The sequence below is a fragment of the Convolutriloba macropyga genome, chromosome 9 (genome assembly GCF_964194025.1).
Source record: "Convolutriloba macropyga chromosome 9, txConMacr16.3, whole genome shotgun sequence".
In the NCBI taxonomy this organism is placed as follows: domain Eukaryota; kingdom Metazoa; phylum Xenacoelomorpha; order Acoela; family Convolutidae; genus Convolutriloba; species Convolutriloba macropyga.
This window is the reverse complement of record NC_134476.1, coordinates 61,955,546-61,981,978: the sequence shown is the minus strand read 5'-3', so window position 1 is coordinate 61,981,978 and position 26,433 is coordinate 61,955,546. Positions and strand designations below refer to the sequence as shown.

The 26,433-nt window shown below is 37.8% G+C and overlaps 2 protein-coding genes across 2 annotated transcripts in view; both read left to right on the top strand.

Moving 5' to 3' along the window:
- The window catches only part of LOC142345923 (ATP-dependent RNA helicase DHX8-like), a 468,212-nt gene that overhangs the window by 310,173 nt on the left and 131,606 nt on the right, over window positions 1-26,433 (top strand). The window lies entirely within an intron of this gene.
- Window positions 1-26,433, top strand: part of LOC142345922 (uncharacterized) — a 95,949-nt gene that overhangs the window by 55,376 nt on the left and 14,140 nt on the right. The window contains 7 exon segments of the mRNA XM_075398381.1: window positions 1,023-1,487; window positions 3,850-4,661; window positions 8,155-9,591; window positions 16,936-17,669; window positions 18,240-18,505; window positions 18,953-19,050; window positions 20,719-20,959. Coding sequence (XP_075254496.1) covers window positions 1,023-1,487; window positions 3,850-4,661; window positions 8,155-9,591; window positions 16,936-17,669; window positions 18,240-18,505; window positions 18,953-19,050; window positions 20,719-20,959 — 4,053 coding nt within the window.

Here is a 26,433-nt window from a genome sequence, read left to right as displayed (position 1 = left end):
TTCATTTGCGTGACTAAATTTTTGGTCACACTTGACTTACCTCACTCACAAAATGACTTCCTCACTTTGAAATTGACTTTTATTTACTTTAATTCAAAGAGATAAGGTCAAATGGGTATGTGTCACTCTAAATGAAGGATATTAGAGAGCAGCCAGTAGTGGCAGCAAAAACTTATACAGATTTATAATCAAAATATAACATATCAGCATTCAATGAAAAGACGAATATTTTTGGTCTGTCTTTTTTACTGTTTTCTTGAGACTGCAGATCTACGAAGCTATTGCTGCTATTTTCTGGCAATCTGCCAGCTATGTTTTCAATTTTGGTCCCTGCGTCTGTTTTTGTTCCAAATTTCAAGTTTTCATCTTGCATCGCCTAATTAATTGCTCTCAAACAAAGTTTGTAGCAATTATATGAGTTCTGTTGGTCTTTTTTATGTGATTTTTCGCTTCACCGATTTTTCGTCTGATCCATTTGACTTTTCGTCTTCAAAAACGGGATAAACGTAGCGCCTAGCGGGCATTAAGTTCTCTTGGAGCCTTTCATCTCAATAGTCTCCAAGTTTGCGATTTACAGAAACTGTTTTGGAGACATACTTATGGTGTGGGTTCTTAGAAGTTGACCCCCGGTGCACCCCCAGCTCACCTCACGGCCCTTCAATTAAGCTATAGCTAGCCTCACTAAACCGTGGCTTGCAATTATATTAGTCATGTGGTCTTTCTTTTTTTGCTATTTTTCGCTTCGCCGATTTGTTGTCTGACGCTTTCGATTATTCGCCTTCAAAAACGCAATAAACAGGTAAATCCCGGAAGGCAAGTTCTCGTAGACTACCACTCCCCACCCCCCTCAACATCATAACACCCGCGACCTCCAACGCTCGACCGCCACGCCATCGGAGTTCTATTTAGTTTATGAATATTTAAGCACAGCTACTTGAACTGTTTGTCATTATAGCATAGTTAGCCATGTAGTGACAAAATTGTTCAATCAATTTTGGTGCAAAGATTTTATGGTTATTTAGATACCGCAATAAAGTGCTGGGTGCTCTGAAGCCCCACTTGTACGCATTGGGGGAGGCAGTGTACAGAAATCTGATAGACACGAAGAGATGCCAAAGTGTTGTGATCTCAGGCGAGTCAGGCTCAGGAAAGACAGAGACCACAAAGTACCTTCTGGGATACTTCTGTCATGTGTGTGGAACTAGCACTGCTGAAAAGATCCCAGACCAGATCATGGCGGCCAATGTGATCATGGAAGCATTCGGAAATGCAAAGACAGTTCGCAATGATAACTCGAGCAGATTTGGAAAATTCATTCGGCTCTGTATGCAGTTTCCACCTGGATCTGATTACCCCACGATATCCGGAGCTTTCTTAGAAGACTACTTGCTCGAGCAGAGTCGTATCATTTTGCCTTCAAAGGATGAAAGGAACTACCACGTGTTTTATCAATTTCTTGCCGCCTCAGTTGCTGATAAAAACCAAAGGTAACCAAATCACTCAAATAGTTAAGAAAAACTTTCTAAAATTATCAACAGAGAAACAACGTACTAGAGTAGCATCCTTCGGTCTCTGTATAGCTTCAAGTGTCAGTCCTAAAAACATTTTCGACTGTGCCATTCTTGTTTTTACCTCATATGGAAACCTTTATTAATTGCAGACAAACATTCTTAGAGCTGAAGGAGTTTCCGTCTATTATTAGAAAGGAAAACTTAAAAGATACTTTGAAAATAAAATTCTACCTAATTTAAGAGATGGCCAGATCTTCGATTCAGATTAGACTGTTTCTGAAGCAGTTATGTGAACGGTTACAACTTGTTGAAAGTTTTTCCCAAGAAAAATATACAGATAGGCTAGTTGTATGGTGGCTAAATATTTGTGTTGAACATTGGCGAGCTGATCTTTAAATCGAGTTAAGTTTTGAGGTATTGACCTACATAGAAGTCTTTATTTTGTCAGCCGAATTTCTTGTTTGTAAACGTTTGTTTTGCTGTGACGTGGAGTAAGTACAGTACTGTAACAAAAAGCTACAAAACGCACTATTTGTACTATTTTAGCGTTATTTTTGCTGAAAACGTTTGGTCTGTGCTTAAGCCGTCAAATTTTAATGAGATTTCATTCCAATTTTCTCAGCCTACACAAAAGGATGGTTAAGGTGCTTTTACTCTTTACCACACTGTTCAAGAAACAGGGGGATATTCTGGAATGGTCAGCAAATATAGCTTCTATGAGTCCAATTTGGCAATGTATAGGCAATTTCAAATCAACAACTTTGAAAACAGACAGTTCTATGGTAAAATTTGGAAGAGAAAGTGTCGGAAGTTTGACTCAGGTGTAAACATAATAAACTTAGAGGCGTGATACATCATTACTAGAGGACTGATTTCATCTCAAAAAGTTAATATTCAACTGTTCTCAATAGAAGTTTGTAGCAATTATATTAGTCCTGTGGCCTTTCTATGCAATTTTCCGCTTCACTGATTTTTCGTATGACCATTTTTTTCCTGTCGTCAGAAACCCTATAAACAGGTAAAGCCCGGAGGGCATCAAGTGGCTAAGTAGCTCTCTTAGAGCCTTACGGCTTGCTAGTCTCTAGGTATGCGATTCAATGAAACTGTTTTGAGGAGAAAATTTTATGGTGTGAAGGGCGGTTCCTAATGTTTGGCACCACTTAACCCCCTCAGTCAACCGCCCCTCGACCCAACCCCCGTCGACTTTCTAACTCTGCTGTGCTCTGTAGCCTTTAACATTAGTTTCAAAAACTAGTGTTGTGGGTACTGGCAGGCCAAAACTTAATTGGACAAACAGTTGAGGTCCATAGTGGAATGTAGAAAGAAAGTACCAATGTAGGTAGCTAGCCTACGCTCTCCATGCAGTTTATCTTATATTTCTAAAGACTGACTTGACTGCCCAGATTCAGCTCATAAATTCAGATAATGTCAAAGCTGAGTGTTTTGAAAAAGTAGATAATTTTAGTCGCTTCTGTTTTCGTTGTTACATTTATTGTGTCAATTTTGAAGTACATCAAAACCTTGTTAATAAATTAAACAAAACTTATCTGATAAGTGATCGACTAATTGCTCAAGAGCAAAGTTGAAGTGCAATTTGATGCTAATGATAGTTTGTGGTCATTGATTTCAACAAATTCACAGAAAATGCTGATTTTGAGCCGGTTTTTCATTATAGCACATTTTTTCAAATTAGTTTAAAATTTTATAGAGGAAATGGTCAAGCGAAACAATTCAACATTCATCCTTATCGGTAAATCGCTAAAGTAGTGTATGAAAATTGATCGAAATCTAAGTAGAAAATGTCAAAAATAGTAAAAGTCAGCTGAATGTTTTAAAAAAATTTAACCTCGATAACTCCTCGAATAAAACAAAATTCGAAGAGCCTCCGATAAACAATTTCTGCACTCGATGGGTTTCCTGATAATACCACTCATATCTTTCCACGTCAAATATGTGCCAGAATTAACTGAACAAAAAGAAAATCAATTGAGAATATAGTTCCTCCGACCCCCGCCCCCAAAAAGTTCCAATAATAATAAATATGTAATCGCTGAAGAGTAAAATGAAGACTCATTGTGACGAAGCTAGGTTAGAATTTTCATCTTTTTGGATTGAACTCAGAATTTATTAATTTCGTTAAACTTCGTTAAATTATTAGAGAATACTTAGATTTTTTTTAAAAAAAAACCCTTAAATTCTCAACAAAATAATCCACCACCGATTTCTTCCTCGGATCAATTTTTTTTATTTTTTTTTGGTGTGGGTCTAGAATGATAGAACAAAAGCCAGGCAAGGTTGAGTTGAGCAATGATCAGTGATTGTTTGACTCGTGTTGTAGGTACTACAAACTGCACTATGCGAGGCCACCAGAAACCTATCGGTACTTGAGTGTGAGTGGGTGCTACTCAGTGGAGGGACAAGACGAGATAGACTTGTTCGATAAACTCATCACCGCATTCGGTCAGATCAATATCGGACCAGAGCTATTCGAGGGAGTGTTGGATGTTCTCTCGGCTGTGCTCTGGTTCGGTAACATCAACTTCGACAATTCAGAAAGTGAGAACGTGGAGATAGACGAACATTCAGTTGATGTTATCGAAGTTTTACTGAATTTACTTGGCGTCGAACTTGACGCTTTTGAAGAACTGCTGCTTGTGAGAAAAAACACGATTCGAGGAGAACTGTTTAGAACGCCATTTAAAATCACAGAAGCTATTGAAAATCGAGACGCGATGGCAAAGGCGCTTTACTCTAACCTATTTGGCTGGATTATCGAGAAGATTCGGGAATGTATGAACCCTTCGGACACTGGAGTGGACTACTACATTGGAATCTTAGACATATTTGGGTTTGAGTGCATGGCCAGGAACAGTTTCGAACAGCTGTGTATTAACTATGCAAATGAAAAGCTGCACATGTTTTTCAATCACTACATATTCAACATTGAGCAGAGTCTCTATCGTAGTGAGGACATCAGTGTTGACCATATCTCTTTCTCAGACAACGCAGCATGTCTGGAAGTGTTGGAGAGAGGACCTCAATGTGTGCTCCGGATCCTGGCTGAGGAGTGTCGATTCCCGGACGGGTCTGACAAGAGCTACGTCATGAAACAGCACTCAGTGCTAGAGAACCACTCCCACTATGTCAAAGGCATACCCATCCACCCTCTTTTCACACTTCATCCTATTAATGTTTATTAATAGCCGCACAGCGATAGCTGGGGCTATTATTGGCCTTCTCTTGGTTTTTTTACAGTTCAAAGAATTTGAATTGTATTGGGGCGCTGTCTTTTTTACGACTCGAAGAGGAGTATTGGTTTTCTTAAGGTTTTTTTTTTTTTTACCGGAAGTACTATTCGTTCAGACGATGTTTTGACCTAAAAGCGAAAGCGAGTAAAATTGCAGTGTGAACTAATTTTTTCTGAGCGAGAGAAGTTTTTTGATCATGCGCTGCGTTTAGTGAATGACTTTTTGACATTGAAAAGTAGTTTTTGACTGAATGGCACATATAGATAACCGTTTTTTGCCGTTTTTTCGTCTAAGTGGCCTAGTTTTTTTGCTTGTAATTTGGTTTTTTGTTGAAATAATTTTTAATCGATGCTATGTTGAAATGTAAACCCGGGAAATTGTTAGCACAGTATTTTGCATAGCCTGAAATTGCGTTTCAAATGCGAAATTGGCACATATTTCTTGATTTTTTAGTTAATTTTTGGCTTTTTTTCTATTAATTTCTTCATTTTTGGATCTTTTAGCTGTTTTTTGTCAAAAATCAGTTAATATGGCAACTTCCCTTTGATAATTCATATACTCAATGCCTCTTTCTACCTCGATGTATTTTGTTTCATAAAATTGTACATTTGCTAATCCGATTTTCGTAGTTTTTTGCAATTTTTTTTTCAGTTTTTTGTTTGTATTTTGCTTTTAATTACTAGAAATAGTATTTTGGGGAAGATGAGGGACTTTAATTTCGTTTCAATAAAAATTCAATCCTTTTTTGGTGTTAAGTTTTTGAAAAAACAGATAAACTTTTTTCATAAATGCAGTCTTAAATATTTTTTGACCACTTTTTTGCAAAATGTTTCATTGTTTCGTATATCTGAATTCTGCTTTTTCTTGTTTTATTCTGTTCAGCAAGCTGGATTTTTGTCTCGAATGACTCGTTGTCTTTTCTATGTCTCGAATGCTGATCAATGAAATGTACTCGTTTTTCTTGATTTTTTAAATTTGATTTTTAACTTTCAAAAATCAAGAATTGGTCTTTTTGTTTCGGTGTTCCTAACATTGTGTCCATATTCTTCACATTCTCGTTTGTATCATTCTAATTTTGTCCTGGCACCTATTTTTGTTTTCGTTATATTGATTTTTTCTGTTGTTAAAAAATTGAATGAATTCAGCTTTTTCTTAGATCTTGGTTTCTTCGGTTTGCAATTGATTTAATTCAAAATAAGGCAGTACTGGGAGTTTGTTAGAAAGTCTTTTCCAACATTTCGACTTATTACTATTCATTGCAATTTTATTCCGGGCTGGGTATTGTTTTTAGACGATTGTTTGCCTTTGAATATTATTCTGTTGCTTTTGTTTTTCTATGATTAATTTAATTTTTGAATTAGTATGAGATCTTGTTGTCTAGCAAATATACAACAAGGAAGAATCATGTATTATTTTTGTCTTAATTGCCGTGATTAGAAATCTAATTGTAGTGGTTCTCTGATTCTTAAGTTTGAGCACTCTTTTTGGAATAATTTTGACTTTCCTGTCTTTTTTGAAAAGTTTTTATCTGCCGTTTGCTTTCGCGATCTTTTTGAGATTAGAATCATTAATTATCTGAGGGCAATTGATGGCCCTTTCAGTTTTGTCAGGCTATCAGTTTTTTGACCATCCTAAATATTTCAGACTTTTTTAACGTTACCAAACGTTTTCAATAATAAAATTTTGCTGCATTTTCTTTCTCTTGGTGACAGTGGTTTAAATTTCACCGATTTTTAGATCAGACCCGCGGAGGTAATGAGTTAATGGTTTCATACAAAAGGTAATGGCTTCAGCTTTTTGTGAAGTTTTGGTGCTTCGAGTCGCTTCCGGAATTCTTCCGGCTATGTTTTTTTTTAAGATCTGTTCACACATTTTCATGATTTTTGAAGTCAAATTGAAGTAGTGATTTTGGTCACGCCGAAACAGCAAATGGAGCGAAAAAGCGAGTGGTTTTGCGGCGTGAATTTTTTTCGCTCTAATTTTGAAGTAGAGTGAGAAAACGGTGTTTGAACAAAAATTCGGTTTCTCGGTAGTTGTTTTTTGTTCACATGCGTCAATTTCACTCTGATTTTTACTGTTTTTTCGATTTTTTGGATCGGATTTTTTTCTAAATGGTTTTCCCGATCATTCACAGCTCATTCTAGGCCTAACTTTTTGTTTGAATTAATTTTTCAATTCTCGCTAGTGGTTTTTTTGTTCACATGCGGCATTTTGACATTGATTTTCTGTTTATTTCTTATTTTTTTTGTTCTGATTTTTTTAAAAATGGTTTTCTCAATTCACTCGTAGTCCATTCTAGGTCTACTTTTTCTGTTTAGTCAATGAAAATTTTTTGAATTGTACGTCAGGACTTGTCCTGCTATGTTTTTTTATTTCGTCGTCATGATTTTTGTTACGACCATATGACGTCACAGCCACTTTTTGTTCATTCGTTCATGCAATTTCAACTGAATTGCATGTGTGACGTCATTTATCGCTCTTAGTGGAGCGTGTTTTTTTGTTCATGCGCGTGATTAAACTTTTGGTCACACTTGACTTACCTCACTGTCAAAAATGACTTCCTCAATTTGAAATTGACTTTTATTTACTTTAATTCAATGAGATAAGGTCAAATGGGTGTCAGCTAATAGAGGCAGCAATAACTTATACAGATTTTGAATCAAAATATAACTAACAGATCAGCCTTCAATGAAAAGACGAATTTTTTGTGGTCTGTCTTTTTTACTGTTTTTTTAGCCTGCCGATCTACGAATCTATTGCGGCTATTTTCTGGCAATCTGCCAGCTATGTTGATATTTTTTGATGCTCGTCTTTATTTTAGAATTCGAATCCGCGCCACAAGCAGGTTGTGGATAGGCACTCACACACTACTAATATATATATATATATATATATATATATATATATATATATATATATAATATTATGATACAAATGCAACTAGGGTACCAGTTAAAAATGCAATAAGCGCCTGTATCTCGCCAAAATTACCTGCGAATTGCAGCTCTGTGCGACAGCTACAACAACATCTTAGAATTCGAATTACACTTTTTCAAGTTATCTATTCAATTTGGTCTTTGGTAGCAGTATTTTGAACCAGTTTTCTAAGTACTTTTTTGTAGCAGCTGACATTTATTTCGGCAACGCTAATAAGCCTAGGTAAAAGCATGATTGATGGGCGATCAATTTACCTGGACGATTTTTACCTGCAGTGTTATGAGGGGTTCAATATGGTGCTGAGATGATAATTTCAACCGAGTTGTATTAAATAAGTTTATTATGCAGAACACGCTTGGTACAGTGTCTCTAAACACAACGGAAAATTGTCAATTTTTTTGGTAACGTTCATAGGTTAAACTTTGCTGCATAAAGTGTGAAAAGTGGACTTTTTAAAGGACACGATAGGAGATATTGGGCTGAATTCTTTGGCATTCGTCATTATGCAGGAGAAGTGACTTATACTGTCAAGGGATTTCTGGATAAGAACAGAGATGCACAGCAAGATGGATTCTTCTGTCTTCTATCGGAAGCTAAGAAGTCATTCTCACAGGAGATTGCTGAACAATTTTTCAACTCACAAGCACAGTTGATGGGCATGGGTACTGGAAGGAGGAATTCCCGAGGTGGAACGCTAAGGGTATCTGGTCCTGGAACTGTCGGTGGAAGTCATCGACAGTCGGTGGGAGAGCGGTTCCGAAGTCAGTTGCGATCTCTGGTTCAAGTCTTGGACTCTACCAATTCGTGGTACATACGATGTCTGAAACCCAATAACGAGAAAGCGCCCTTCAGTTATGACTCCCATTTAATATTGAATCAGTTACGCTACTTGGGAATGATGGATATTGTCAGGATCAAAAGAGAGGGTTTCCCTGTTCACACCAGTCCAACTGAGTTCCTGGGTTACTACTGGTACCTCGTGCAGGACAAACGAATGCTGCATGATGGAACCCCAGAAACAGAAGTCATTGAGAGCATCATGAAAAGTCTGCATGTATCACCTTATGAGTGGCAAATGGGCAGAACCCAAATATTCATTAAAGGTTCTGTAGCCGAACTGTTAGTGGACAGGAAGTCGCAGCTTGTAGTGTCCAACATTGTCTTGATACAGAAAATTGTGAGGGGCTTCATAAAGCGTCGATGGTACTGGCGCGTCTTGAGTGCAGCCATAAAGATCCAATACTTTGCCAGAAAAGTCATTCTGGACGCCAGGAGCCGACGTAGGGAAATGGCCATTGTTGTCCTACAGTCATTCGCGAGAATGATTCTAGCGAAGAAACGAGTCCGTGAAATGAAACAAGAGAAAGAAGCGTTTAGGTTGAAGCAATTAGAGAAAGATAAAGCAGCCAAAAAGGCAGCTGCTGCTCAAATTATTGAAACTGAGCCGGTTGCTGAACGAATTCCGTCCGAAGTAATTCCTGAGCCCAGGATGCTTGCTCAAAAGTCTCTCGAAATTGAGAGTTACGAAACGGAACCTTTCAGAATCAGACCTTCCATGAGCGAATTGGAGAGCGAGCCTTTGACAATCGAAAAGTCAGTTGAGAAGGCTTTGCACACCCCCGTGGACGAGAAATCTTTGGACGATTTGATGGCTGAACTTGACGACTTAAGTCTGGACATGTTTGCACCACCTCCAGCTGAACAAAGTGCTCCAGTTGCCAAGCCCAGAAACAAAGCTCTGAAAAGGACTCCGAGTAAGATCTCGGGTTCCCTGGAGAAACTCTTCAAAGCCACTTCGATTGAAGAGGCCATAAAGACTCCAAGTGAGGATACGAATGAGATGACTGATTTGGAGACAATGTTGGCTGAAATGGAATCCCATCTCTCGTCTAAAGGTAACTTTTTTATTAAAGAGAAATTCAAATTCAGTTGCAGCATTGACAAGTCATTTGATTGTCACCCCCCCCCCTCCCTCCTCCCGACCACCCAACTTCTGAACTTCTGAAACCTCAATTACCTCCCCATAAATTGTGTTACATTTTCTCCAATGAGTATGATAGATTCTATCCCTTTGTAATATTGTTTTCCCTGGGAGTAGATGTAAATAATGTGTCTACTTAGCGACAAATTAACATTTAACGTGACCCAGTTGTCACAAAAAATTCTATATTGAAATGAAATTGGTAGTTGAAAAATCTTTGATGTGAAACATTGGTTAATCAAATCATACGCCTAATTATGAACAATTTATTAGCGTTGTGTGTTGTTGCCTTGGTGACTGCAAACTCTTTTTATAGCTGCGAAGCTGTAAGCTGAGCGGAGCTATATTGCGGCGGTGCTCTTGGTTTTTATTACAATTCAAAGAATTTGAATTGCATTGGGGCGCTGTCTTCTTTTTAAGATCTGTCACACATTTTCATGATTTTTGAAGTCAACTTGGAGTTGTGATTCTGGTCACGACCGAAACAGGAAGTGGAGCGAAAACGTGAGTGGTTTTGCGGCGTAAAATTTTTTTCGCTTTAAATTTGAAAGTAGAGTGAGAAAACAGTGTTTGAACAAAAATTCGCTTTCTTGCTAGTGGTTTTTTGTTCACATGCGGCAGTTTCACTTCGATTTTTACTGTTTTTGTTTCGAAATTTTGGATCGGATTTTTTTCTAATTGGTTTCCCAATCCGTCCATAATTCAGTCTAGGCCTAGTTTTTTGTTTGAACCAAATTTCCATTTCTCGCTAGGGGTTTTTTGTTCATATGCGGCATTTTAACTTTGATTTTCTGTTTTTTTTTTATTTTTTTGATCTGATTTTTTTGGAAATGGTTTTCCCATTCACTAATAGTCCGTTCTAGGTCTAGTCTTTTGTTTAGCCAATGAAAATTCTCTAAATTGTACGTTAGGACTTGTCCTGCTATGTTTTTCTGTTTCGTCTGACGCTCTTTTTCGTTTCACACAGCAAAGCTGAACAAGTCAAATTTTCTGAATGACTTCTTCCTCTCACTAACAGCGTATGCGCGCGTGACGTCATTTCTCATTCTCTCTCTAGCAATGGTTTTAAATTCTTTTGCGTGATTTGATTTTGATCATACGTGACTTACCTCACTCAATAAAATGACTTTTGCACTTTAAAACTTAAAGTTTAATTTGATTTAGTTTAAGGTCAAAGCAACTCATATGTGCAGTAAAGGTCCCTAATACAGGGTTTCTGCGGAATGAATTTTAACAAGCTTTATTAATTTACCGCTGAACGTGTTTTACCTAGCTTTTTGAGCGGCGTCGATTTTCAGTTTAAGACCTGTATCTGATTCTATCTCTATTATACGACACGGAAGTCTAATCTTTCTCAGCTATTCCGGCAATCTGCCGGCTATGTTTAACTGATGTCAAAGACAAACTATTTAGTCAATAACAGTCCCCCTCGTCTGTTATGAACTCAGTGACCTTGTTTGCCTCAATTGAAAAAGATATTCCAGCCATCAAGGCCACATAATCGTTCATTGAAATAATTGCTTCTTAGTAAAAAAAGACTGGCGCTATGAACTTGTGAGCATATATGAAAGCAAAACGGAAAGCAAATAATTTATAGAAAAAGAAAATGATCACTGATTAAAATTAGTGTGCACGAAACGGACCATTGTATGGAAAACAGTTGCTTAGTTTGTCTACCAGTTATATTGTTAATAGCCGCCGTCATCTACTCAGCCGGCTATTAAACCGGTCCTATTTTTTTTACTTCGTCGAATAAAAAAATGTTTCGCTTTACCTCATTTTGCCGCTTTTTCAACATTTTGCGTGATATCTTTTTGACTTCTGTAGGCTAGTTTCTCTCTTCTCTCATTCTGCTAGAAGGGATTTTGAACATCAGTTGCTCAGCAAAGCAATTCAAAATGAAAAGAGTCACTATAAAAAATTGAAGTCAGAAGTAGAAACGGGATAAACCCATAAAGCCCAATTTTAGGTGCCCGCTATTTGAACGTCGTTCCTATAAGTCTTACCATCTCTAATGCTTATTGGTATTGATAGTAGCCCCTGTAGCCTCTCTCTAAGAAACAGAAGTACGTTATATTCAACTACGAAATGCCATCAAAATATATCGGACTTAAAAAATGTTTTTGTACAAAAATCTTTTTTTCAATATCTTCTATTCTTTCAATCCCAATCATGCTTATTGGAATCAACGGCGGCTATTTTCCGGCAATCTGCCGGGTATGTTTTTATAGCCGTGTCATTAATGGCTCATCTTTATTCGGTGCATTAGTTTTTTAAAGGTGCAAAGTGAATAAACTTATTTGTTGACAAGCCGTCAATTGTTTGGCAAGTGCATGACCGAGTACACTCAGTTGCTAATTATGTGGTAGCTGTAGGAATTCTAAGTTCCGTAAGTAAATTATTCTCGCAATATATTTACACTGATATGGTCTCGTACAGTGAAAGAGAGAACTTTTTCCGCACTCCTGATCTTTGAAGGCAGTTTCACAATGAGGAAACATTAAAACTAAATAACAGGATAAAAAGATATGTTAGTACAGTTACGCAGTTCTTAATACTAAGTGACAGTTCGGATAGTTACAACAGATGAAAAATGGGGCATTTACTCTTAGAGCTGAAAAAGTTTGAAATGCAAAAAAATACATAACAGCTCGGTAGAAAAGCGGATGATCAGGAACTTTATGATTGATTCCGGTTGGGTTGATTGTGATCCTTCTTCTGTTTGGAAGATTCTGATACATATTGGTAGAAGTCGCATTTGCTGAGTCCCAAAAGTAGTTTAATGAACTAAGATAAAGTGTTTGATAACGCACACAATTGGACTGTTTACAAGAGGACGTTGTTCGCATGTGACTACTTCTAGGCGTTCGCCCCTCCTGGAGCATGCCCTCTCACTTGGGTGCATCTTTCCTTGTGTACAGCGAAATTTGAGGCTGACTTCTGTTCTCCACAGAGATAACGTTTTCGATCTCGGTCTGTATTTTCTGGCTGGGGTTCTGGTCGATCTGGTTTTCTAGCTGGGGTTCTGGTTGCATCGTTTGAGTTGATTTCTCCAATTCGCTTCTAATTTGAAATTTTTATTGCAGTTCTCGCAGTTTAATGACTGTTCGATTGACTCATTCATCCCTCTCTTGTGGATTCACAAATTAGTGATGGAGGCGGCTCGGTGTTCCTGTTTTTGACGTCTTTTGTTGTGTAATTTTTTGCGTGTTCTCTCTCCCAGCAGATTAGGTGGTTCATCTTTTGGGTTATTAGGACTTTCCAAATTCTTCTGTCGCGTGCAAGTTTGGGGGCTCCACTCCAGTTTATTCACGGCTTTCAGCAATTTCCTCTACTAAAAAAGAGGGTCTTCCGTTTTTGACCAGGGAGCTTAGGGAGTAAGCCAACCCAATGCTGATGCTTTTGTTGTTCTTTGGTTGTCCATTTTTAGCACATAGCCTCTCCTTTCGAAAGTTAGTTTCTAATTTCTCCATCTAAGGGTCTTTACTCCAAGTATGTTTCTAATGTCTTGCATGTTTACTTTCTTGTTCTCCATTTGAAACATTGAGGGGGGGGGGCATTTTTGTTACTCCAGATATGCCCGTATCTTTTATATATCCAAGATTTTAGGCTTTTTGTCTCGCATGCGTACCATGGGTGTGTTGCACAATCGAACAGTATTGCAAGTTTCGATAATTTGTGCTTGCTTTCTTTTGGGAAGCCTGTTCTTCTCAAGTGACCTTTACAATTTGCTCGTAACATTCCAGCTCTCTTTATCCGATCTTTTACGTCCTGTTTATGTCCCAACCAGCAACCGAGAATCTTAATCTCCTCAGCTTCAGATGTTCCGAAAAAGGCCCTTTCCTCTTTTGCCTCATTGTTTCTTTCTTCCGAACTTTCCATGACATCTTTTACTATTCGGACTCTCCTCGAGTTCTCGGCTTTCAACCACTATAAAGTTGTCATCTGAATAAAGGGAGGGGTGGATTTTGAATTCGGTGGCTTCGCTGCTTGGTTTTTTCATTTTATTTATATCTGGAATGTTGCTCCCCGGTATCCATTTTCATTTTACTCGCGTGTGGCCATTTTTTGGGTAGCATATTCCCTTTCGCTCATTTTCAGCTATTCTCATTACTACTTGATGATATATGTTGAATAGGCATGGAGATGTGGAGCACCCCTCTCGCAAGCCTCGTTCTGGGAGCCACTGGTGCTTGGTAGCTTCGTGTAAATCAATAATGGAATTAAGAAAGTTACCTTGCATACCGTTCGTCTCTTTTCTCATAGCGCTGATTTATTAACTCGGGTATGCTTTTTCAGGTCTATCAGTCTTGCTTCGGGGTCACTTGGATCTTCCGGGTGTCTTTAATCTTCACGCGGCGTTTCTTTAGTTCTTCTGCGTCTTCACTTATTCTTACCAGGATTTGAGTGGCATCTGCTGTGGAACGGCCTGTGCGAAAACCAATTTTTTGTCGTCATAAGTCCTAATTTTTTTGCTCATCGCCTCATTCTCTTCGACAGTATCTTGGCTAGGATGCGGCTCCCATGGCAAGCAGGCATACTCCTAGGTTATTGCTTACGTCATTTCTATCTCCTATCTTATGTAGAGGAACTATTTGACCTGTTTTCAGCGCTTCATGCCACTTGGGGGCTTTCAGGGAACATTTTCTTTACAATAGTGTGCATCACTTTCGTGAGCGTTCTACATGCCAACTTTATGTACTCTATCCGGATGTTGTCCTTCCCGGACGCCGAGATCTTGATGTCTGAGATACATTCGTCTTATTCCTCGTTTGTGGGTGTTTCTTTGAGAATTTCGTTCTCAGTTACTGCTTCGTCTCGGTTGTCCGTCATTTTGTATACTGCACGGAATAGAACGGCGGGGTCCGCCCCATATCGATCCTTTGAGACTTTTTCGAAGTGTTCCTTGAACTCAATGGTAGTGATTGTGGCGCCTGTGTTTGCCTCAGGATCTCGTACTTACTACCCATGTCAACCTTTTCGTTCGCAGCCTGGCATTCGGCCAGTATTTTGTCCCACCAATCTCTTTCCAGTTGTTTAAGTCTCTTCTTCATGTTCACCCGGGCAGTCTTCAAATCTCGTTTTTTGCGCATAAGGATGTACTCTGGGAGGTGTTGGGATAAAGCTTCATTTCGAGCTGTTACTGCTTTAGATATGTCACTGTGGATTTTAGCTAGTTCATCCTCTTTGCCCACCCACCGTCCATGGACTGCAATATGCCTGGTTTTCTTTCCACAGATCTCAATTGTGGCCTGGCTTAGAATGCCAGCTATCTCACTCAAGGAAGTGTTTTTCTTGATGTTATTACTTAATTCTTCGTTCTTTTTGTTGTACGTGAAGGCTTCTTTTTCATCTTTCAGTTTCTCCCAATTGGTGTTTGGGTTAAACCGTATTTTTCTGGCTATCATCTTCCCGGTTTTCTTAAATGAAGAGTAACTGGCTTGCGGTCTGACAGGGACATCTCTTCTACTACATCCATTTTCCGAGCTACTCTATGGCGCTCCCCTTTCCTCATTAAGAAATCAAGCTCATAGCAAGTACGGCGGCTTTTACTAAACCAGGTGCCCCGTTTTTTGACGTTGTAAGAGTTGTTATAAGAGTCACTGTAGGCTCCTGCGCGGGGTGGACGCAGGTTGTTTCTCCCCTCGGCTCTACCTCCAGTGACTCCCTGCCATTGTGGTACAGGAGGCCTTGTTCCAATTCTTGTATTCAAAATCGTATCTTTCGGCTTTAGCTATTTGTTGTATATCTGTTTTCGTAAGGCCGCTGCATTTCTGGTGGATCCATTTTTCACGCCAAGAGTGCCTTTTATGCTATTGCTGGTTGCCTTTCGGCCGCCGATAACTCACCAGGGGGCGTGGGTTTTTTCGACCTCTCCGGCCCTTGTCAGCAGCTGACTCATATGGACTGGGTGTTCTGAGTCAGCCTCGAAAAATCAGGCACGGGTTGATTGTCCCAAGTGAGGGGTTGGCCATACGAAATTGTTGTAGCAGTTGCTCCGACGGGCTTGCTCTTCGCCGCTCCGTTGACCATCGATCCCTTCCCGTTTCCGAGTTGCTTGCGTCGGGTCCCGATGTCCTGTGTGTTCTTTGCCGCACTGATCACAAGCTACATTAGTTCAAAAAAGTGCCATCGTCATTTGCATTTTTAGTGCATCGTCAGTACAATGCACTAAGAAATATTGTTGTATATATTTGGGTCGTGTTGATCTTTATTATGCAGTTTTCCGTCTGCTTCGTATTGCGGTCAGATCTCAAAATCGTAGATACACTGCTAAATCACGATTTTATTATCTCTTTGCAGCTAAGTGTACTCCCAAGGCCAATCTTGGGAGGTATGGTCCACCTCCGTCTTTTAAATCGTCTGCAAATTTTTTTCACCCCAAACTCGAGTTAGCAACCACCAAAATAAACCCGCGTAATTTGTCTGAGGATGTCTGTTACGTATTTACTTCCTCGGCTCATTACTTAAATTTAAGTGGGCTTGCAAGTAAGACATGCTGGTTCGAATCCCGTACTAGCCATTTTTCACGGTAGTTGCACCCACTTACAGTCCTGTCGTCAGCCTCATCACTAATGTTTGTGTGGCTCTCATTGCTGCAGCAAATTATGAGTATCATGATCTCAACTAAGACTCATATTAACTACTTACAATATAGCAACTGAGGATATAACTATCACTTCAAGCTGTGAGCAAAAATTTTTTTCAATGCTATAAAAAGCTCATAAAATACGAAAGGAAACACATTCAAAAAGGCAAAGTTTTACTATCGCCTCTCGCATATCGGCGAATGTATTCTTGAGAAATCCAGAAATGGCTATTAAATTACAGTTTGTCATCTATTGTGCTAACATGGCTAGTGTGACTCAAACGAGTGATAAGTTTAATGTTTCGCTTTTCAATTTTTACTTCTAATGTGGTGGCTTTCTGTGATAATTGTATATTTTGGGCAGTACGTTGAATAGAGAACTAAATTCGTCGATTATAAAAGCAGTTTCTCTGTCACCTTAGCTTTATTTTCAAGCAAGTTTTCGGCGACTTGCAAGTTCAAATTTCGTCATTCGGTCTGACTCAACAATGCGCTATATACATATTAATGTTTCATTTGAGCATACCATAATGGGCAATAGGTTCGAGTGAGAGAGGAAATATCTGAAATGTTGTTATTAAAGCGCTTTTCATAATTCTAATTAGTTAGTGTTGCTGTGCCAGTTTGGTTTTGCATTCAGCTCTATACCAATGAAATTTTTATCTGCAGGTATTGAAGTTCCGGATGAAGATGATGATGAATTGTCTCCGCGATCGGGAACTACAGCGTCCAACAGAGGAACTGGCAGCTTCGCTTCGACTGGTCAAGAGCGGTCCAGTTTTGTGGGGACGTCGCTTTCGGGTACTCTCCAAGGAACGTTACGAGGCAAGTCCTCTTCCAAAAAGGAGACAGTCAACAATCTGAACTTTGATGATCTGGAGATTCCAGACATGGATGCTTTGATTGAGGAAACAGAGAAGGAAAAACAGAAACAGAAACCAATTACAGCTCTGAGAAAACCGGCCGATGAATTTGTTTCTAAGCAAAGTCTGGACAGTGGAATCGGAGCTTCAAACGATACAATCAATTTGGCGTCAAGGACTTCAGTCGATACCTCCAAAGAGTCCTTGACGAAACCATCAGAAGTAAAGCCTGTTGCTGCTCCCAGATCAGACAAAGAGCACTTAACATTCACACTAGTTGAGTATGCAGAGAATCATTTCGTAGACTTAGAGTATTCCGACCATTCGAAGTCAATGTTTGCGAAAGCGTTTGGTAAGAAGCAGAAAGTGAAGAGCAAGATAATCCCGAAGGAGAGTCTGTTCGAGTTTGCACCTGATCCCTACATACCCAGACCCTTCCACAATCTGGAGAGTGAGGAGTTGATTGAACAGTCGTGTGAGATTTACAAAGACCTCTACAAAATGCTCTACAATGATTTAGACCGATCCGTCATACAAAAGGTCTGTTTTTCAATCTCGCTCAAAACTCTGTTCTAAGTCATTATCATTCTTGATGCTCGTTCAGGATTACTAATTAGTATCATGGTTGCTTGAACTCATCAGACAGTCTTTAGTCCAAACGGGGATTAACTAAAGATCAGCTTAAGTAGATTCTAAATCAACAAGTACTGATTGCATTGCATTGCATTGAGCAAAAACGGAATTCCAACAACTAGTTTCAAAGAATGAAAAATTTGGGAAATCTTTGATGCCATGGAAAATTCAGGGATTAATCAAAGTTATTATATTTTGTATGAAAGAGTCATGCATGATCGGAGGAGACATAAGTCAATTGTACAAAATAGTATCGGAAATCTGAAAATAAGATTTCTGTGTGAGCACGTTTTAGTCTGATAAAGCTTGTTCATTAGCTTTATATCAGTTGATTTCCTCTTATGCTGCTTATTATGATGCTATATTTTAGTTCAAATGTTATACCAATATTTCAAAGGAAAAGGCGTATCCAAATAATCTTAAATTAGGATTCCAACCTCTACAATTTCACGATAGGAGTTTTATTTGATGGTTCAGGTAGTGGAGATTCTGATCAGCTCACCTGCCATCCGTGACGAGGTGATTGCATATCTCATTCGTTTTACGAGACGCACAAGGAACGACTGCTTCGAGAAGCCGCTTGACCCTCAGCACTCAAACAATGCATGGCATCTTCTGTCTGTGGTGCTGGGCTGTGTCATGCCCAGCAAGGGATTTATTAAGTATGTGAAACAATACTGCACTGAATTGCAGAAAGACTGCTATGGAATGGACGGAGTCAAGGACGAAGCCACTCTAAGGAGGTTTGTGCAAGTTCATTGGTGAAAAAACAAACAAACACTCAATTCCTGCTCATGTCTGTTGAGTCCTCTTTTTGCAAGCATTCGTACAATATTTAAGCAGATTTATGAAAATGGAGGTAGCGCTCTGAAAGATTTGAGGACCTTCACAACCATATATACGAAACAACTTGTCTCAAAAATAATTTTAATAAATGTCATCATTCTAAATAAAAAAAAACAACTTGTCTCAAAAATAATTTTAATAAATGCCATCATTCTAAATAAAAAACGACTTGTCTGTAAAATAATTTTGATAAATGTTATCATTATAAATAATAAACAAACTCGTCCAGTCCAATAATAGTTTTATCTACAGAACAATAGGACCATTTGTTTTTGCCTATTAGTGCTGTTGTTGATCGCAGGGATTGATATGTGCGTGAGTATTGTTGATTTGATGCTGTTTAGGTCGAGTCACTTCCTGAAGCACCTGAACCGTGTCAAGGTAGGAGAGAGGAAGAAGCCGCCCAGCATGTTCGAAATCAAAGCTGCCATGAAATACTCGGGTAAGTGACGCTCATTGTGGCTATATAGGGGAAAATAAAGAACGTGATCAGCTGAAAGATAGAAACGCATTTATAAACCCTTTTTAATGTTAAATAGTAAAATGGTGAAATATTACCCAAAAAGGCGGAAGATATTATAAGTTCCAATTTAGATGTATGTTCGCGTAAGAAAACCGATATCGGGACATGCAATTAATAATCAGTGTAGTAATTTCGAAGTTCCCTGCGAAAGCTATGTTCAAATAACAAGCTCTGGGTTATGAGACTAAAGTCAGGCAGTTATAATTGATATGTTATTAATTTTTTCTCGAACGAAGTTTGAAGCAACTATTGTAAACATGGTGGTCTTTTCGTTTTTAATGCAAACTTTTAGCTGGACCGTTTTAACTTTGCCGGTGACTTTTACGCCCTTGACTTTTTCGTTTTGTGTAATACAAATTTCTCTCTCATTCACATTTTTAAGCAGCTGAACTTAAGTGGCGACAGTTTCTTACTCAAAGTCAAATGAAAAGTGCGCCATAATTGGTCTGATTTTTTCATTTCAATTTTTGTTAATAGCCGCATCCTCAATTCTAGGCGGCTATTATAGAGCTCCTAAATTTTTTTTTCAAAATTTAAAGAATTTGAATTATATTGGGGCGTTGTCTTTTTTTAAGATCTGTTCACACATTTTCATGATTTTTCAAGTCAAATCAGTCAAGTTTTTTCGATTTTTTGGATGGGGATTTTTTTCTAAATGGTTTTCCCAATCCATTCACAGCTCATTCTAGGCCTAGTTTTTTTGTTTGAATTAAATTTTCATTTCTCGCTAGTGGTTTTTTTGTTCACATGCGGCATTTTGACCTTGATTTTTTGCTTTTTCTTATTTTTTATCTGATTTTTTAAGTTTTCTCAATCCATTCATAGTTCTTTTTAGGTCTAGTTTTTCTGTTTAGTCAATGAAAATTCTTTGAATTGTACGTCAGGACTTGTCCTGCTATGTTTTTTATTTCGTCTGACAGATTTTTGTTCCGTCTTACCGTGACTTCTTGGAATTGACTTTTTCAATGACTTACCTCACTCAAAATGACTTCTGAGCTCACTTATGAAACTTTAAATTTTATGAACATTTACTTATTAAAGGTCAATAGTGTGCATCTAAGTAGTGCCAAACATGCCCTAATTCTTGAATATTAGAGTCTTGAGTTTTTGATTTCGAATGTTAATTTTGGGATCTTTTCCGTTTGTGCCCCCCCCCCCCCCCCCAAAAAAAAAAATATTGCACGTGCATTGGGGGATGCAAATAATATGCGCCCACTAAGCTGAGGGGGCACAAACGGAAAAGATCCTAATTTTGAAAAGCCCTATTAGGGCTTTCTCCTTATAGAGCTTATGTGTCTCATAAAAATGACAGTCCGAAGCTAACCCAAAAAGTCTAGTGGTCTATTAAAGGACTGGTGGTTGATCTGTCTATTTTATTTCTATAGTTGTTTCAATTCATGTAACGCCACAAGCGCTTATCGCGGCTATTTTCCGGCAATGTGCCGGCTATGTTTTGCGGTTATGGTGGTGTATACCTAATGACGTCAATTTGAAGCCTCCCACAGTGATTCCCCCCCCCCCCCCCCCCCCAATACATAAGCAGGTATCTGTTTAGTTAGAATTAGTCGTTTTATTTTAATTCTGCAGGCATCCCCCTGACTCTGCTGACGAGTGAGGGTGAGTTGACTGGGAGTGGGATCTCTCCGTGGGACACTACTGTGGATGTGTTGAAGAAGATGGCACAGGTCTATGAACTGGACACCACTCAGGGCTGGGCTCTCTTCGTCACTACAGTGAACACACCCACAAACAACAACAGCAGTAAACAACCTGATGTATATGTCAAAGCACAAACGTGTCTTGCTGACTATGTACACGAGTGGGAAAAGTAAGATCAAATTCCACTTGTTTCTCTAAATATCACCTTTTGGCCAATTTTCACTGCAGTTGTTATTTGGCCGATTTTGATTGCTATTCATCCGTATGCGTTTTTACTGCTGTCAGTGATGTTTAGCAATTTTTTGGGGTCCTGCTGGACTTTTTTTGCAATTTTTCGCTTGTTATAGCTGCGAAGCTGTAAGCTGAGCGAAGCTATATTGCGGTGCTCTTGGTTTTTTACGACTCGAAGAGGAGTATTGGTTTTCTCTCGGTTTTTTTTTTTTTTTTACAGGAAGTAGATTTGTTCACGCGGCATTTTGACCTAAAAGCGAAAGTGAGAAAAGCTGTCTTGGTTAACAAATTTTCGCTAAGCGAGAGAATGTTTTTGATCATGCGCTGCGTTTAGTGAATGACTTTTTGACTTTGAAAAGTAGTTTTTGACTGAATGGCATATATAGATAACCGTTTTTAGCCGTTTTTTCGTCTAAGTGGCCAATTTTTTTGCTTGTAATTTGGTTTTTTGTAGAAATAATTTTCATTCGATACTATATTGAAATGCCAACATCGGAGATTGATGCCACAGTGTTTTGCAGAGCCTGAATATGGGGTTCAATTTGAAAATTGGCACATATTTTTTGATTTTTTAGTTAATTTTTGACTTTTTTCTATTAATTTCTTCATTCTTAGATCTTTTAACCGTCTTTTTGTCAAAAATCAGTTTATTTGGCAACTTCCCTTTGATAATTCATATACTTAACGCCTCTCTTTACTTCGGTGTATTTTTGTTTTATAAAATTGTACATATGCTAATCCGATGTTGGTAGTTTTTTCCCGATTTTTGTCAGTTTTTTGTTTGTATTTTGATTGTAATTACTAGAAATAGTCTTTTTGTGCAACATGAGGGACCTTAATTGCGTTTTAATAAAAATTCAATCATTTTTTGGAGTTCAGTTTTTGAAAAACAGTTGAAGCTTTTTCGTAAATGCAGTCTTAAAAGTTTTTATAATTTTTTTTGCAAATTGTTTCAATGTTTTATATTATTGAGTTCTGCTTTTTCCTTTTTTTTGTTCTCTTCAGGAGGATAGATTTTTGTATCGGATGACTAGTTATCTTTTCTAGGTCTCGAATGTTGAGCAGTGAACTGTATTTGTTTTCCTTGATTTTTTAATTTGATTTTTAACTTTTTTAAAAAACAAGAATGCCTTTTTATTACGGTGTTCCTTACATTGTGCCCATATTCTTAAAATTTTAGTTATTATCATTCTAGTTTTAACCTGGCACCTATTTTTAATTTTGGTATTTTGATTTTTTCAGCTTCCATTTTTCATGAAAGCAGTATTAAAAGTTTTTTGACATTTTTCTGTAAAATATTTAATGTTTCGTATGTTTGATATCTGGTTTTTCTTATTTTTTTGTTCACTTCAGGAGGATAGATCTTTATATTGGACGACTAGTTATCTTTTCTATGTCTCTAATGCTGAACAATGAAATGTATTCGTTTTTCTTGAATTTTGCTTTTTATTTTTGACTTTCAAAAATCAAGAATGTGTTTTTATTACGGTGTTTCTCATATTGTGTCCATGTTCTTATCATTCTAGTTAGTATCATTTTAGTTTTGTCCTGGCAGCTTTTTATGGCACATTTATTTTTGGTTGTTTCAGTTCTTAAAAAATTGAATGATTTCAGCATTTTCTTAAATTTTCGTCATTTCTTTGTTTGCAATTGATTTCATTCAACACAAGGCAGTACTGAGAGTTTGCTAGCCAGCTTTTTCCAAAAGCTCTACTTAATACTATCTACTGCAACTTCCTTCCGGCCTTGGTGTTAATTTAAACGATTTTTTGCCTTTGAACATTTTTCTGCTGCTTGTCTTTTCTATGATTATTTTAATTTTTGAATTTGTTTTAAATCTTGTTGTCTAGCATATGCAGAACAAGGGAGAAGTATGTGCCGTTTTTTGTTTTAATTGCAGTGATTAGAACTGTATTTATAGTGGTTTTCTGGTTCTTAAATTTGAGTATTCTTTTTTTTAAAAAAAGATTTAACTTTGTTTCTAAGATTGTTATCTGCCGTTTGCTTTTCTGATCTTTTTGAGATCAGAATCATGATTTATTTGAGGGCAATTGATAGCCCTTTCAGCTGTTTTAGGCCATCAGTATTTTGACCTGCTTATCTATTTCGGATTTTTTTAACGTTATCAAACATTTTCAACAATATAAAATTTTGCTGCATTTTTTTCTTGTTGACAGTGGTTTACGTTTCACCAATTTTTAGATCAGACCAGGGGAGGTAATGAGTTAATGGTTGAACTCAATTGGTAATTGCTTCAGCTGCAATTAGGGTTTTGTTTGTGAGGTTTTGCGGCTTCGAGTCGCTTCCGGAATTCTTCCGGCTATGTTTTTTTTGTTTCGTCGTCTGACGCTCTTTTTTCGTTTTACATTTGTTCACACAGCAAAGCTGAAAAAGTCAAATTTTCTGAATGACTTCTTCCTCTCACTAACGGCTTTTGCGCGCGTGACGTCATTTCTCACTCGCTTTAGCAAAAGTTTTTAGGTTATTTGCGTGATTAGATTTTGATGATACGTGACTTACCTCACTCAAAAAAATGACTTTTGCACTTTAAAACTTAAGTTTAATTTGAATTTGTTTAAGGTCAAAGGAACTCATATGTGCAGTAAAGGTCCCTAATAAGAGGCTTCTGCGGAATGAAATTTAGCAAGCTTTATTAATTTATCGCTGAATGTTTTTACCTAGTTTTTTGAGCGGCGTCGATTTTTTTTTTCAATTTAGATCTGTATCTGTTTCTATCTCTATTATATGGCACGCAGGTCTATTCTTTCGCAGCTATTCCGGCAATCTGCCGGCTATGTTCAATTTATTGTCCGACTTTTTGTTTTTTGAAAGACTCTTCAGGTTTGATTTCTTGATTTTTGCTTGATCTAAATTGCTCTTTCAAAATTTAAGATGCTAACTTCATTCTCGACAGCCAGCAATTCAAATCAAAAGTGTGCCGCGGTTTTGACTTTTAGCAGTGCTCAAAGATTAGTTGTAATACCAGCAATGTAGGCCCCCTTAGTGACATCATACCCCCCACCCTCTCTAACCCCAGCTGAATTAAGGCACAATTGACCCCTGTTGCTTGATAGCGATTATTAGTCGGTTTCTATGATTCTCACTTGGTTTTCGGTTGTCGGTTTTCACTTGTTTGCGCATAACTAAATTTGCATACGTGACTTCAGTTGCTTTTCAATCAGTGAATAAACTTCTTTGGCTGTTATTGTGAGTGGTTTTTTCAACATGACTTGTGCCGTGATAAGTGCCTTTGAGTTGGTGCCATCTATTTGGTTTTCCTTGAATACAAAAAAATTGTTAAAAAAATGTATTGCGACTCGAAGAGGGTGTGCAGTCAATGCAGATGAAAACAAGTGCTTAGATTAACTGCTGAACAACACTTAGAAGCAGGGAGAAGGAGTCTTGTTTCCGTTTTCGTTTTATTCTGTGAGTTTAGAAAAAAGTTGTAAAAAGTATTCGGTAATCGAATGAAAGCAGCTTTTTAGTTGTTGCTCTTTCAACCAAAATGGTTTTTGTTTTCCAATGTGGTTCCTCTTGTTGGCAAATAATTACGCGTGTGGTAACCCTTTTGAGATACAATTTCGGGCCTTGGACTGTTTTAAGGGATGCTAATTTGGTTCTAGATTTTACAACCTACTGCTGGTGGTTTTCTGATGCAGTTAACTCTTGTCAGGGTGTGTTAAGTTCTTGATTTCATTGTATTTTAGGTTAATTGTATCGAAGCAAATCGATCTAACAAAGTCAAGTGTTTAATAGCTGCCGTCAGCCTGTTAACGGCTATTATTTAAGCGCTCTCCTGTTTTTAAATTTCACTTTACCTTTCGTTCACATTTTTTTTTACGTATGTCACAACTTTCAAGTTTGATTTTTACTGGTTTTTACTACATGGTTTTTACTAACTGGACTTCAATTTTTTCACTCATTAGGTTATGAGATAAATAGTGATTACGTGCAACTTCAAAAGAACAAAATCAAGAAACGCGATAAACCGATAAAGAGAGGACCGGAAAAGTTAACATTTAAAGACCGGCCTTCAAGAGTTAACGTTTAAAGCCTTACTGTAATAAGTTATTACGCAATATAGAAAATATGGTCATGGTAAAAATCGAAACTGGGTAGACAGATAAAGCGCGGCCTTGAAGTCAATAATGCATGAGGTTATCAAAAGTAGTAGATTGGTTGCTAGACGACTTGAGTTTTGAGCTCATGAGCCGTCAGTTTAGAAGCTTAACTAAGTATAGTTTTGTAATCTACGTTAAATTGCACACAAAATCAGAATACTTTTTGACTCCTAGTGAAAAGCCTAACAGTTTGCATCTTTAATCGCTCTCCCACAAAGTTTGTAGCAATTATTAGTCCTGTGGTTTTTTGTGCGATTTTTTGCTTGGGCGATTTATCGTGTGACCCATTTGACTTCCTCCTCAATAAAAGGATAAACAGGTAGCGCTCGGAGGGCATTAAGTGGCCGAGCAGCTGTTAGAGCCTTACGCCTTACTGGTCTCTAAGTATCCGATTCACGGAAAATGTTTTGAGGAGACAATTTCTTTCACATTTTTTGAAGTAGTTACAAAGCAATCTAAAAATGAACGGAGTCATAAAAACAAAATCAATCATAGAAGTGGAAAAACCCTTGAAACCCAATTTTAGATGCCCGATATTTGAAGTTTGTTGTTGAAAATTACAGTTACTATCCTTATTAATAGCCGCCCTCATCTTCTCAGCCGGCTATTATAGCGCTCCTATTTTTTTTACTTCATCGAATAAAAAAATGTTTCACTTTACCTCATTTTGCCGCTTTTTCAACATTTTGCGTGATATCTTTTTGACTTCTCTAGGCTAGTTTCTCTCTTCTCTCATTCTGCTAAAAGTGATTTTGAACATCAGTTGCTCAGCAAAGCAATTCAAAATGAACGGAGTCAGTATAAAAAATTGAAGTCAGAAGTAGAAACGGGATAAACCCATAAAGCCCAATTTTAGATGCCCGCTATTTGAATGTCGTTCCTATTAGTCTTAGTTACAATCTCTAATGCTTATTGGTATTGATAGTAGCCCTGTAGCCTCTTTCTAAGAAACAGAAGTTCGTTATGTTCAACTACGAAATGCCATCAAAATAAATCGGATTTAAAAAATGTTTTTGTACTCAAATCTTTTTTTTCAATATCTATTCTTTCAATCCCAATCATGCTTATTGGAATCAACGGCGGCTTTTTCCGGCAATCTGCCGGGTATGTTTGGTTTTGATACTAGCTCCTGTATACTCTCAATAAGTAACAGGAGTATGTGTTTCAAAAGTTGGACCTTTGTCAAAACTATCCAAGCCATAACTTGCCAAGCCATAATAAAAAACCATCGGCTGGCCATAGAATAGTGGAATGACGGCAAAGGACTGTAGCCAAAATTTACCAACTTTTC